The following is a 15,724-nucleotide window of genomic DNA, read 5'->3' on the forward strand; positions in this document are numbered from 1 at the left end:
CAGTTATTCGGTTTTTGAACGCAAAGGGCACTGCGCTGACTGAAATCCATCGCCAATTGACGGAAGTGTATGGTGAGTCGTGCATGGATGTCAAAAATGTTCGTAAGTGGTGCAGAGAGTTTGCAGCTGGTCGGCCCGAAATTCACGATGAACAAAGGAGCGGGAGACCGTCAATATCTGAGGAAACAGTGTTGAAGGTTGAGCAAAGCTTGCGTGAAGATCGGTGGATCACCCTGGATGATCTCTACACGTTGATTTCTGAGGTTTCCCGTAGCACCGCACACACAATTTTAACGGAAACATTGAACTACCGGAAGGTGTGCGCAAGATGGGTTCCACGCATGCTGACTGAAGACCATGCAGCAACGAGTTGATGCTTCCCGCGCAGTTCTTTACCGCCTTGCAGCCGAACAGGACAACTTTCTGGACTGGTTAAAAGAACATTTGGCCGGAAAGCGATTCAGCTCCGACGGCAAAGTGAAAGAAGAGGTTCATAACTTTCTGAACAGCATGGCGGCGAGCTGATATGACATGGACATACAAAAACTGCCACAGCGTCTACAAAAATTGATCGACAGAAATGGTGGTTACGTCGAAAAATAGCTAAATGTTCACGCTGTAAACTGATGTAAACCACTGTAGAAATAGACAGGTCTATGTGCTTATAAAAAAATAGGAGACTTTACTTTCGGGATTACCCTCGTAGCTGCTCCAGACAGTTTTCGGAAAATATGTTCAGAATTAGTTCACGAGACTGTCTGCCCGTACCGTCTGCCATGAATCCGTAGACGTCCTAGTCTACATACGTTAGGTTAAAGTCGACTCCAACTAATAGTATATGGTCGCAGTACTCCGCGCTACCGAGCGTAGACTTTCTTTGAATGATTCTATAACTGTTACAGTGGAGTCGGGTGGCCGCTAGAAACATCAGATAATTAACTTGAGTAGGCTGACCAGGCGTTTCCGTTTTACCGGTACAGTCCTGGTTTTCACGCAAATGTCCTGCTAGCCCGAGGAAATCACTCGGGACAATTAATTGTCGATTTTTAACCATTTCTCCTAACGGGACTGCAGCCACATGAAAGTTAATTTTGTAAAGGAAGTGAGCATTGCACTGTTAGCACTGTTAAGTGAATATTGTTTGGCATGTATACACGTTTACCCCAACAGCCTGCAGTCACACGGAATCTTACATTTTAATATGAAATATATAATATGTATCTGGTTACTGATTCATATTACACAGCTTTTACGACTAGCAAATTGTACCTAAATACGTAAATAAGTGATAAACACTTAGTAAAATGAAATTTTCACTCTGTAGCGGAGTGTGTGCTGATACGAAACTTCCTGGCAGATTAAAATTGTGTGCCAGACCGAGGCTCGAAGTCGGGACCTTTGCCTTTCGCGGGCAAGAGCATTTGCCCGCGAAAGCAAAAGGTCCAGAGTTCGAGCCTCGGTCCGGCACACAATTTTAATCTGCCAGGAAGTTTCATTTCACAAAATATATCCGGGCTGTTACAAGCGCTTTTCTTTCCGTTGCAAATCTGCATTTTATATTCTGTCCACTTCGTCCATCACCAGGTACTCCACTCTCCAATAGGAAAACTTGTCGACTACTTGCAGTGTCTCGTTTCCTATTGTAATTGCCTCAGCAACGCCTGATTTAAATCCATTTCTGTTTTTTACTTTTGTTGTTGTTCCTCTTATAAATTCTGATGGTTGAGTTTCCTCCGAAAAAATACGCAGTGAAGTTGCAGGGTTCCTGACAGTTAGGGGCTTGTGGCATGTGCTGTATCGATGTAGAGTGCAGGAGCATACCGACAGGATGCAAGATATGATTCCACCGAGGTAGCAGGCAGACAAGGACACACAATCAGAAAAAAAGATGGTTTAATTACCGATCGGCAGCGGTACTTCAGTTCCCGTACCCATCGCGTCCCTATCTTATGAATAAGCTATGAGAAGAAGCCCTTTTCGCCTAATCGCGACTGTAGACGCACGCTCTTGTCACAGTGTAATTTCGTCCAAGAAGCGTCATAAAGGAAACAACTACTACCAAACAGAAGTCTATCACTAACAATGTTTATGTTGTAATTGTGTGCTAGGTTGACAGAGCTTCCGCCGACATAGCTCGAGCATGTTCAACGGTGCATTTCTTTCTGCTACTCCGCTTAAGGTAAAACGAGAAGGTGCTGAAGAAAATACGAGTACGCTATATGGCCAAAGCCTTCTGATTCTTGCCGACTTACGTACAGTGAGGGCGAGAGTGTGGTGCGATGGTGGAGGAAGCAAGGAAAAAATATGGAAGGAATATGTACTTTCACTTACCCCTTCAACCAGTACTTCAGCTGTTCCCAAGTTTCGGGTGGTACGATTTGCCACGTTAAAAAAAAGACAGAGACAGAGAGGGAGGAATGCCTTATTCGCTGCATTGCTCAAGCATCTGGTGGCATAGGTCCACTGGAAGTAGGCCTTACTTATGTATCGGGTACTGCACTGCTATTGAGTGTAGTGGTTCCCAGCATGCAGATAACTACCCGCTGAGGGGTAAAATGTAATTCTCTAAGGGGAAAAACAGAAGGGTTCTATTGCCTTTTGGCAACGAAATAAAATTAATTTAAAACATCATTACTATTATCGCTATTTCATAAAACTGTAGTCTTGATGACACAGATAACCAACAAGTACATTTCTTTTCAAGTACTAGGTTTAGCTTGGTGGAGGTAATAGCTTGTGACACGAATGCACGAACAATACGTTGTTCATATAGTCCACCCACTACACACATAGTTTGTACCACTATCTGTGGCAGTAAAACGGACACATATGCATCACATATGCTTGAATATCGCATAAAAACGCCTTCTCCGGGTTGTAGGAAATTGAGACAATAGACCAGCAATTACGAAATTATTCACCTCGCAACAATAAACCAACCAATTGACAGCGTAACACAACAACAACTATGTAATGGCTGCTCCTCCGTTTTAGGGCCTACACTGTATTATTATTATTATTAGTCGCAGCGGTCAGGCAAAAAACACTGGCACTCTAAGGTCTTCCAATTTCTGCTAGTTCAGATGTACGAAGTCCAACAATCACATGATTTACAAACAGCAGATCTAAGTAAAGTGCATCCATTTTAATTTAGTTGATTTGAAATTGGGGTGTAAGGCGTGGCTGAAACAACTGTCGCTAGAGAAGAGTGGTGCAGAGGAAGAAAGTTTTGTGACAAGTTTCTACTCTTAATGTGGATATTTAGCGTTCTTTTCTGAGAATGAGTTGTACGTAGCACTCGTGATGCACTCAGGATTGATTCATCAGTACATAAAAAAAAGATTGTTAGGAATAATCAGTGGTTTAGTAAAACAAATGCAAAAACTAAATGCAGTTTATCTTTCGACATTTTAAAAACGGAAGTATTCAAAGAAGATTCTTTTCAACTGTAAAATTTGGTTAGGTGCTAATGATTGGGAGGGGATTACTAGCTAATACGAGGTTTTTTTAGGAAAGTATCCGACCTCCCCCCCCCCCCCGCCCCTCCTACTTCCTTTGCGAACACGGACTTGAATCTAGCGCGCTTGCATGAGCCAACCTTCGTGCGCATACGTGATTTTTTTTTCCCGCCTGTCGATAGCGTCAATAGCTGGCAAGCAGCAGTTGAGTGAAGTAGTGTGTAGTGCTCGCATCGGTTTTTCGATGCAAGGGAAGTGGTGGAACGATGGAGCAGCGCTACTGCGTCAAATTTTACCACAAACTAGGCGATCGCCAGGTGGGAACCATTCGGAAGATTCAGACGGCTTTCGAAGATTCAGACGGCTATAGGCATAACACAGATTGAGGAGTGGTACAACCGTGTTAAAAGACGGCTGCACATCGGTGGAGAGCGAGCCATGCTCTTGTCGGTCACAAACATGCCGAAATGAGCACATCACTGCCAAAGAGAACACTGTGGTGATGCGGGGCCGTTGTGGGACTATCAGAGAAATTGCGGAAGAGGTGAGCTTCAGCACTTTTTCGGGACGTTCCATTGTGGCCGAAGGTTTAGCCATGAAGAGAGTGTCGGCGAACTACGTGCCGAAGCTGCAGACGGAGGAGCAGAAGCAACTTCGTTTGAAGTCTCAAAGGACACGCTGGACTCCACGAATAGTGAATCCCACTTCGTGAACACAATAATTACTAGTGACGAGTCCAGGGTGTACACGTACGTGCCGGAAACCAAATCGCCCTCGTCACAGTGGAAGCGTTCCTCGTCACCGAGACCACACAAGATGATGATGGATTGTGGGGCGCTCAACTGCGCGGTTATCAGCGCCCGAAACACCACACAAGCCCCGCCAAATGCGCAGCTACGTCGAAGTGATGCTGACTGCTTTCTTTGACTCCCATCATGTGGTACACCACGAGTACACACCGCAGGGTCAAACAATTACCAAAGATTACTACAGGGATGTCCTCCGTCGCTTACGTGACGCTGTGCGGCGCGAGACACCAGATTTACGGCCAACAGGAAACTGGCACCTCCATCACGACAATGCTCCAGCACATTCTTCGCACTTGATTCAGACCTTTTTTTTTTGGCGAAAATCTAGAATTTGTTCTTCAGCAGGCTCTTTACTCTCCTGATATGGGGGTTGGGACAGTTGTGAGGAGCGACAGATGTGAGGAGCGTGATTTGTGAGGAGACCCGGCCGAACAGGTAGCGGGCGGTCTACAGGGGCACCAAACAGGTAGCACACCGCAGTTCAGCACTGCTGTGGATGTAGCAGAATATACCAACACTGAAGGTGTGAGTTATTGGCGGTGCGTAAACGTAAACAAGAAGTGTAAAGAAAGACTATCTACCAGAAACAACTTAGTTTTAGGTGAAGGCAGCCATACATGTGTTCCGGACGTCGCGGTTAATGAAGTGCGAAAACACGTGGCAAACGCCCAAAGGCCTGCAAAAGAAACGGACACTTCAGTTTCTTCTGTTTACGCCGAAGAAGTAGGGCCGCTGTTCAATCAAGGATACGACATCGTCACATCACTGCCGTCACGCAGGAGTGCAAAACGATCGCTGCAAAGCATGAGGCAAAAAAACATGGGATCTACACAAGATCCGACCGATGCTGCAGGAATATTTCTGCAAGAACATCATTTGCTAATGAATGATGGGAGCAAATTTTTACTTGCAAATGACAACATAGTACCAAATGATAGGATATTGGTGTTCGCCAGCGAAAGGGGAAAATCCTGTTTAACAGACTGCAATTCGTTCTTTGTCCATGGAACGTTCAAAAGCTCCAGCAAGCAGTTTGGACAGTTATTTATTGTTCATGCTGATATTCCTAGTTCTGAGGAGGAAACAAACACAGTTCCAACAGTGTACGCCTTGCTACCCAACAAAAAGCGAGAAACGTACGATCGCTTTTTCACAGCTGTTAAGAGCAACGTACCTGGATGGAATCAGACAACTATCACGATGGATTTTGAAGCTGCAGTCATCCAATCAGTAACACATTTGTTTCCTGATCCAAAGATTAATGGCTGCAACTACCATTTCAACTGGTGCTTGTGGAGGCAAGTGCAGAATTGCGGTCTTGTTGCTGCCTACAGGGAAAACGAAGAAATTCGTTTTCACATAAGATTGTGTTCCGCTCTGGCTCACATTCCACTGAACATGTTAGATGGTGGATGGCTATGGATTCAGGAGAGCGCGCCAGATAATGAAAAACTGCAGGATTTTTGCGACTATTTTGTTGAACAATGGATGGATAATGAAGACATGCCAAAGGGATATATGGAACTGCGCAGGAAGGCGTCACCGCACCAACAATGTTTCAGAAGGATGGAATCGGAGGATAAATACATTAATTTCGAAGGTTCATCCAAATTTTTACTCCTTAGTAAAAATTCTCAGAGAGGACACAGAATAGACTATCATGGGCTCCAATTTGACCGACTAGTTTTAAATCTAGTCGGGAAAAGAAGAAAGAAGTCCGCAATTAAGACAGATGAGATAGTTTCTAAGGCCCTTACAAGACTCCAAGTTGACGGCAATATAAAATCATTTCTTACTTGCGTGGCCTATGCACAGAAATTACAATGAAAAGGAAATGGCTGAAGCTACAGCAATACTTGTAAATATTGAAAAGGGGTTCAGTTCATGCCGATCGCCCTATTGTAAAAATTGTAAATAAATAATCATCCTGTAAATATTGGAAATAAATATGATGGGGGACGAAGAGAGGCTACCTCCTCGTGGTGTTCCCTGGACACGACACAAAGTCGGTTAAATGTCTCTTGCAAATTGTAGAAGATTCACTAATGAAGTTTCTAACAATCACAATCAGCATTTTTGTGTAGAGAATTTTAGAAACAATGTCTGGACGATGAATACATCTTGTTTCAATACATAAATTGCACTCCTTAACGCTAATTGCTAGCAGGACTCACATTAGTCCTCAGTACACTTCCCTGCGTAGTACGGGAAAATTGAGGTTTATTTCGAAATAATTGAAGAAAAAAGTTTCTACTAAGAACCAAATTCTTTAGTTGGCTCCGCTTAACATATGGTGAAAAGGTTGCCACTCCTGTCATATCAAATTTTGGGTGAGGGGTTGAAAGATGGAAAACATTTTCCGTTTCTATAGTTTCTGTAAAATGCATCGTTAAGTATGAGGTTGAGCGAAAATTATGCCCTATGTAACAGTAATCAGTACAAAAATTCCAATGGAAAAGGTCTTACGCATAACTGTGCTGCAACTAATGGTTGACATGATATCGTGCGGGCAAAATCAGCTCCGATTTCTGATCTGACTAAGGCCACTCTTCCTTTCCCAAGACAATTCTGAAATAATGTAACCTGGCTGCACTGTAGGAGTGTGAATGTACCTCGGCAGTTGCCCGGGCCGGCACAAGCCGAGCGCTCAGTCACACCAAGCGCCAGCAGGTAGTGGCCGAGCAGGTAGTGGCGCAGCATTTTCGACACACCCTGTGCCGGTCCCTCAGTATCCCTGATCTCTCGCAAGTGTCTACAACTCCCTGATATGGCTCCCTGCGAGTTCTGGCTGTCCCCCAAACTCTAGAGCCCACTGAAAGGAAAGTGATTTCAGACAAGAGACAACATTTATGGCAGCAACGACAGCCGGGCTAAGCTCTATTCCGAAAGAGGCTTTTTCAGGTTTTTTTGGTATGCCTCCAACAATGGCGGCAACACTGGGAGAAGTGTGTGGAGTCCCTAGGGAACTACTTTGAGAGTGATTACGTGTCCAACGCTCAAAGTAAGCGAGTTTTTTCCGGCTAAAGCTCGGATACTTTTCTAACAGGCCTCGTATGTTACTGCACTCAGGAGAGTCTTTACTTTACACGCTCATCACCAGGCTAAAAATTTAACCCACGTAGTTCTCGTATCAAATCTCACTGCACAGTCACTTTCGCTGGGCTTCATTTAATTGAACCTTTTACAAAATATGCTAGAGCTACGCAGAAATAACTGTAGAAAGGGAGTTACATGAGTGTGTGTGGGGAGGGGGGGAGGCGTTGTGTGCAGGAAATGAGCGCGCTACGGTGTAGTGTGGAGTGGTACTCACGACGGAGGAGACAGGGCAGAGGCAGGGCTGGTGCGCGCGCCGCCGAGCCAGGTCGGCCTCCATGGCGCGCTTCTCCTCTTGCATGCGGCGCAGCTTCTCCTGCTCGCGGCGCAGCGCGCGCTCCAGCCGGTTCTTCCGGTCCAGCTGGCGCGCCAGCAGCTCTGCAACACACACCGAAAACACGGGCCTGTAGCTGCAGCAGCGATGCGACGTCGCTCGAGTAGTGCGGAAGCGGGAGGGTGGGGGGTGAGCGGCTGGGAGAGACTGGCTGCAGACAACAGTCAGGTTCAACCGGCAGCAGCACTAATACTCTCTCACACTTCCTGCAGATGAGGCAGTTAAATATAATCAAGTACTATCTGAAAATAAAAGGATGCACAAGCGTCCAGTAACCTCTCGGTAAAGACATCAAAGAAATACAAAGACCGGTAACTTGTTTTAAATGTTCAGAATGGTAAAATACACATCACAAAACGAAATCAACGATATGAGATATGACATGCACTGATCAGCCAGAATACTATAACGACCTACCTATTACCCGGTATGTCCACCTTTGGTTTGGGTAACACCGGCGACGCATCACGGCATGGAAGTAATGAGGCCTTGGTAGGTCGCTGGAGGCCGTCGGCACCGCATCTGCACATGTAAGTCACCTAATTTCCGTAAATTCCGGGGAGGGGGGGGGGGGGCGATAAGCTCTGACGCCCCGTTCAATCACATCCCAGACTTGTTCGATCAGGTTAAGATCTGGTTAGGTGGAGGGCCAGCACATCAATTGGAACTCGCCATTGTATTCCTCGAATCACTCCATCACACTCCTGGTCTTGTAACTTGGCGCATTATCTTGCTGAAAATTGTCGCTGCTGTCGGGAACAGTGATCGTTATGAAGGGGTGTAGGTGGTCTGCAGCCAGTGTACGATACATCTTGGCTGCCATGGTGCCATGCACGAGCTCCACTGGATCCATGGATGCCCACTTTAATGTTCCCTAGAGCATAATGGAGCCGTCGCCAGCTTCTCTCCGTCCCACAGTACAGATGTCAAGGAGATGTTCCCCTAGAAGACGACGGTTTCACTACATCCCATCGGCATGATGAAGACATCGGGATTCGTCAGGCCATGCAACGTTCTGCCACTGCACCAACGTCCGGTGCCGATGGTCATGTGCCCATTTCAGTCTTAGTTGCAAATGTCGTGTTGTTAACATTGGCACATGCATGGGTTGTTGGCTGCGGAGGCATCGTTAGGACGTTCGGTGCACTGTGTGACGATACACACTTGTACTCTGCCCACCAGTGGCCGCCCAATCCAACGAAGTGTGGACGTGGTTTCACCACGTGTTGAAGACACTTACCACAGCACTCCTCGAACAGCAAATAAGTTGTCCAGTTTCTGAAATGCTGGTGCTGAGCCTTGAGGCCATCACAATCTGCCCTCGGTCAAACTCATACAGAAAGCGCGCCTTCCCCATTATACACAAGAAAAGAATATTCACTGAGACTACATGCACCGTGCATGTGTCTGACTAGCAATCATTCGTCGACAGGTGGCGCTGCTACCACCTCGACGGGTTTATATCGATAGTAGGTCGGTGGTCATAACGTTCTGGCTGATCAGTGTGTAACTACAATATTAAAGAGTGACAACTAGAATCTGAAACTTATTCAAATGCCTGAGTGTAACAGTCTGTACGGATACGAAATGCAGTGAGAACATGAGCGGTATCGCATGTGCGGCAGTCGGTGGACTTCGGTTCATTGGCAGGATAACGCGAAAACACAGCCATATTAGGGAGATCACTGTTTACAAATAGCTTGTGCGTCTCACGTTAGAGTATTGTTCGAGCTGTCGGGCCTGATGACCTAGCTGTAAATCGCGTGTATGGAAACGGAATCCCGGCTGGACCACGGAAATTTCAGTCTCCTTTCGACCTAGCCTTCGCCTCTCTCTGATATCAAGACCAACCACAAAGGACACATGGTTCGGATTCCACGATAAACTGTTTATCCACTTGCCCCGGTATGATTACAGGATTACGTTAAGAGATACATAAGTTAACGAAGTAGCATCCAGTTGAAAGACTTGCAAACAGGCCGTTACGCTACAAGACGACATCGAACGCTGGCAAAAGAAAGGCGGCACGAATATTTTGAGTCACGGGAGAGTATCGCGGGAATGTTGAAAATATGAATTGGCAGACTCTTGGAAATAGACGACATGTATCCCACGACAGCTCTCTGTTTCGAGAACTAGTGTCAACTGAGGAAACTAGAAATTACTACAGACTCGTATATAACGTTTCTATAGGGACCACAAAGGCAAGATTAGATTACTTACAGTACGTACAGACACTTAAGTACTCATTCTTCTCACGCCTCATACGCTGCTGAAACGAGAAGAAACCCTAACACGTAGTCCCTGCTAAGTACATTCTGCTGCGCACTTAACAGTCGTTTGCAGAGTAACTACGTAGATGTACTCGCCCACTCCTTGGACGCACTCGGCGGGTGGCTGGGGGGGGGGTGGGGGGTTAGGTGAAATGACGCAAAGCACAGGTGTTCGACCGGCACTGACAGCTTTTCGCAGCTGTCAACGTGGCCTCATTTCGTTGACTGATAGCACTGAGGTTTGGGTGGTGTCTGCTTTCTGCATGTGAAAGTAGACGTGATACGAGTAATTGACATCCGAAATAAAATTCAGCACAACAAGGACAATACAGTTGTTTGCTTTGCTACGAAACAAGTGAATATCGGTCCAGACCTTGCGACTTTTATCGATTCTCCTACTCCCATCAGCCACCGCTCTCAGAGTATGCTTGCGCTGCCCGACCAGTACAGGACCGTTGATGTAATGCTGCAGTCTACAGGAGAGGTTTACCCACGGCCAAGGGATCCACACGAGATACGCTTCCAAGACTTCCCGCGGTTACTAAACGTAGCGGATCAGTGATCCCTACCTAAACTGAATGTCAGACAGTTGTTTGAGCTTGGCGACCCACGATCCACGAACTTCACTTCTGGTCGAACTACATCATGACGACCACGAAGTGTCCGGTTTAAATCAGTCGGCATCTGACAGAGGACTGCTCCCGCCAGCAACACAGCAATGGGAGCTGCAATGGCACTGCTGGCTCCCACTGCATTGCCACTTTCACTTCACTAAGCGCTGTGCCTGTCGGTTTTCAAGCAGGAAACTGTACATCTGTTTCAAGGGGAAAAACGTAACTTCGATCGTAATTAAAATTAAGAACACATTTTGTGTCTGCTTAGAGCCACTAGAGAGACCAATAACACAAGTAAATGTTACATACAATGTAAACTGAAACGTACATTACCTCATGTAATGTCACGTTCAATAAATGTTATTGCGTGTTGTTTGACAGGTAAAGTTGGCAGCGGATGGAAACAAAACAACGTCCAGCCCGATATCTATCGATTGAAAACTGGAAAGCTCGGACGCCAAGATAAAGTGTGCGCGTAGTTGAGAATCACTGTGCACCCTCCCCCCCCCCCCCCCCCCTAAATTCACTTCATTTATTTCGTGTCAGGAACGCATAAAAGTATAACATGTATACTGGAATAGTTATAAAAATCAGGTAGACACATACCGCTAACAAATAGATTTCTTTAAAAAAAATTAGACAGTTGCAGCGATCTGCGTAACATACATTTCCGTGCCCAGCTAATAGGTCACTATAACCATAAAAATATAAAAATGTAACGTGCTGTGTATAAAAAGGCAGAAATCCCATTACTGTTTGATTATACGATTGCCGAAGAGTCATCAGAAGCAGCCACATCCACTAAATATCAGAGTATGCGTACGGGGAAATGATCGCAAAACCAATCGGACCTAAAGCAGATGCCAGACTGAGGTTTATATACACGTGGTGTGTGTGCTTTCGGCCATGCCCGAAAGAAATGACACCATTTTGATCTTACAGCCACTATGAATCAAGACACAAAGGATTTAAAGACAGTGGACAGTGGACAGTGATTTATATCTTTAATTACTTTGTGTCTTGATTTACAGAAACTGCAATATGAAAACGGTATGTGTTCTTTCGTACATGCCTGAAAGAACAGACACCACACATATTAACTAAGACGATGACGGCCAATGATCCCTTCAGTGCAGATGCATATCAAACTCGAAATCTTACGGAAACTGGCGAGATGCCGCGAGTAATGAGGGAAATGAAAAGGGGCAACTACGTCAGCAGTGTTTGGGATAAGGTGGGAATTTCGGTCTGACGGGAGGCGCGCTATGGTAGTCCATGCAGTTACGGTGATCACTGTGTCCAGATGGCGTAGCGGTCAGCGCATCTGTCTAACTGTATGCAGGGCACCTGGATTCGAATACTGGTCTAGCACAAATTTTCAACTTGCCCCACTGATATAAATCAATGCCCACTGGTAGCTAATGTCTTTAATTCCTTTGTGTTTACGCTGAGACTTATTGGAAGAGTCCTCCAGGAATATAGTCCACCCAAGAAGGAGGCAGTTTATAAAATTCTCGTTGCACCGATACTTGAATATTGCTCGTCAGTCAGGGATCGTACCACATAGGACTGATAGTGTAAATACAGCAGATCCAAAGAAGGGCAGCATGTTTCGTCACAGGCTCGTTTAGTGAGGGCGATAACTTTACGGTGATGCTCTCGTGACTGGAACAAGAAGGGGGGGAAGTGAGAGTGGTACACACAGTACTCTCGGCCGCACACCGTAAGGCAGAACAGAACATCGTGGGGGATGCGCTGTGGTTTTAATTTCGCCGCAATCACACACACTGCTACTATCACACACATTGCTGCTATCATTTGGAAGGAACCCCATTTTATTCATTATCTTAAATTCTCGCCAGTCTCGGCGGATGGATCTCCACTTCTTTGAGATCAGATCCATCGTTGTGAGTCGTTCAAATGCGCAATTCATTTTTGCTCCCGTGTTGCTTTGGGTGCGGTGGCGATTTCACCGGCGGTATTTAGAAAGCTCTTTTATAGATCCAGGTCGCTGCCTTGCTGGTTGTGTCCCGTAGAGCAAATAGTTTAAGTTTTGTCATGATTTTGCATGAGCGACGTGTGCTGCTACCTGTCCGCGGATATCTGGCGGTCCTACTCCAATCGCGATCCGACGGGAGTGGTTCGTAGGCAGCCTATAAAGATGCGACTGGTGGGATTCAAACTGCCGTTAGGCATTTGTGAAAAAAGGAATTTCGGCATGACTATTTCATTCTTGCCTCGAAAAACTGTCAAACGGCGTGCGTCCATCAGAGAGGATACCGTGAAAAGGACGAACGCAACAAATGTCAGCGAAACACATCATTAACAGCGAATTACCAGAAAGCAACTGATAAATAATCTGCCTTTGCGCGTCCATCAGCGGAACACAGTGTTGACATACATTCGTGAAAGCCCACTTCACTGTCCGCAGCGATAAGATAACTACCTCCATTGCATGCAAGCTGTGCACGGAAATTGCTCTCAGCTGACGAGTGTCGGCGTTGAGCGACAAGTTTGCGACTACACTATGTGGATAAAAATCTCGGTGCAACCGTAAAGGCTTATTTCAAAGATTCCATCCACGTAAAGAGCGGCGTGTACGATCTAATTTCGCGGGTAACGCATGTTTTATTTGGCAGTGACGACTTTCCAACACATTACGATACAATGAAGCTGATTTTTTTCTTTTTTGCAGCATGGCAGTGGCTAATGTCGGGTTGAGCTCAGGCCTCTGACAACGGCAAGGCCTGTTAACCGAAAACTGTGCGTCATATCTACCGCGACTGTTGTGGACATCAATTGAAATACACAAATAACTGTAACCATATATTTCGTTCATCTTCCCACAACCCTTTACGGAAGAATAGGAACTGTGGCGTAACGTTCTGTCGACGCAAGGTCATTAAAGACGGAGTTGAGGCGCAGATTAGGGAAGTATGGGGAAGGAAATTAGCCGTGTCCTTTTTAAAAATAACTAGCTTTGCATTCACCTTAGGTGTTTTAGGGAAACAATGGAAAACTTATTTGAATGATCAGGCTGGGGGATTCCATCAGCCGTTCTCCAGAATGGCAGTCTTTCTAATTTCTGTGCCGCGTCGCTTGATGATACGATTTAGGTGATGAAAGTGACTGATTCGTCAGTTGTAGTGTTGGTTTGCAGGCAGAGAGCCTTATTGCTAATAGGGAAGTAAACTTGCTTATCCCACTCTAATCAGTGTACAACTGGCCATTTAGCCGGAAACAATTTTGAATTATACAACAGTGTTATGACTATTTGTCTCCTGCATAAAGCTATGTCAGGGATAAAAGTAGTATTAGGTGTGAAACTTCACGGCAGATAATATCCGAGAACCGGATTGAGTTTAACATCCAGAAATCTCACATCCACTGACCAAACTGGACACGTTTCATGGGAAGGCTACCTGGGCTCGGCCATTCGTGTGATCCTCTTTGTTAGCTGGCAGGGTAGAAAACAACTAGCGGAATGTTGGGTCTTGAATATGGGCGAAGCGTGTCAAATGGCTAAGTTGGTAAGAGAGCATTAGACGAAAGCCAAAGATCTCGCTCCGAGACACACTAATTTAGCAAAAGACTTCACTGGCCTACTTACAATGAAAACAATGAGGAACCGTGCATGCAATCCATCTTTACAAGTGCGGACTGATCTCCTTTTATCAAAGACATCCTGTCATCGAGCGAAGCAGCACAGTGCCTATGTAGATAGGCCTGCTGGATAGTCGAGAGTCCTGCGGTTCAAAACCGCGTTCGGCAATCCCGATTTAAGTTTTCCGTGGTTACGCTACATTGCTGAAGGCAAATGCTGGGACGGTTCCTTCGAAATGGACACAGGCGATTTCTTAACACATCCTTCCCGAAGTCGATATTTTTCACAATCTCTAAGGCCCGTTTTACGCGAATGACTTTCTGGTCAAAATCGACCACTCTTTGTGGGAGTGCGTCATGTGCTTGCATGTGAATCAGCAGCCAGCCACGCAGGGTGCGAGACAACAGGCGCCGATGATCAAAGGACTGTGCCGAGTGTGGAATCCTAAAACACTGAGAAACAGGAGAGCGTAGCCTCATCTGCTAACCAGGAAGTTAACGTATTCTTGCAGAGTTTGCTCTTATCACATTAATAGATTTTGTGCTTCTTAATCTTTTTTTTTTGTTTTCTTTCTTTTCGTGACACATAGCAAACGTTGTACGAAGGCCTCGTATTTTTTACAGTAGAGAGCCGAAATATATGAAAGCGAAAATATATTTATTTACGTTTTACCAACATCTGGACAAAGAAAAAATGAGAACGAAAATATACAAAAGTTTTTAATGAAAATTGAGTCAACAGTCTGCCCGCCGGGACACTGAAAAGAAGTATACTGACAAAAATCATGGGATAGCGATATGCACATATACAGATGGCGGTAGTACCGTGTACTCATGGTATAAAAAGGGCAGTGCATTGGCGGAGCTGTCATCTGCGGGAATTAACAGACTTTGAACGCGCAATTGTAGTTGGAGCTAGACGCATGGGACATTCTAATTCGGAAATCGTTACGGAATTCAATATTCCGAGATTCACAGTGTCAAAAATGTGCCGAGAATGCCAGATTTCAGGCATTGTCTTCCACCACCGACAACCCAGTGACCGATGGCCTTCACTTAACGAGCGAGAGCAGCCGCGTTTGCACGGAGTTGTCAGTGCTAACAGGCAAGAAAAGCAGAGTGAAATAACCGCAACAATTAATGTGGGACGTGCGACGAACGTATCCGTTAGGACAGTGCGACAAGATGTGGTGTTAATGGGCTACGGGAGCAGACAACCGATCTAGTGAGTTCGCTAACAGCAGAGCATTGGCTGCAGCGTCTCTCTTGGGCTCATGACGATGTAGGCTGGGCAATAGACGACCGAAAACCGTGGCCTGGTCAGATAAGTCCCGATTTCAGTTGGTAAGAGCTCATCATACGGTTCGAGAGTTGTGCACACACCACGATGCAATGGATCCAAGATGTCAACAAGGCACTGTACAAACTGGTGGTGGCTGCATAATGGTGTTTACATGGAATCGACTGGGTCCTTTGGTTCGACTGAACCAATCATTGACTGGAAATGGTTATGTTCGGTTGCTTGGACACTATTTGCAGC

The 15,724-nt window shown here is 45.7% G+C and overlaps 1 protein-coding gene across 1 annotated transcript in view; it reads right to left on the minus strand.

Moving 5' to 3' along the window:
* The window catches only part of LOC124775242 (TGF-beta-activated kinase 1 and MAP3K7-binding protein 3), a 526,363-nt gene that overhangs the window by 138,785 nt on the left and 371,854 nt on the right, over positions 1 to 15,724 (minus strand). The window contains exon 6 of the mRNA XM_047250080.1: positions 7,578 to 7,738. Coding sequence (XP_047106036.1) covers positions 7,578 to 7,738 — 161 coding nt within the window. The remainder of the gene's footprint in view (positions 1 to 7,577; positions 7,739 to 15,724) is intronic.

The sequence above is a fragment of the Schistocerca piceifrons genome, chromosome 2, assembly GCF_021461385.2.
Source record: "Schistocerca piceifrons isolate TAMUIC-IGC-003096 chromosome 2, iqSchPice1.1, whole genome shotgun sequence".
NCBI lineage: Eukaryota > Metazoa > Arthropoda > Insecta > Orthoptera > Acrididae > Schistocerca > Schistocerca piceifrons.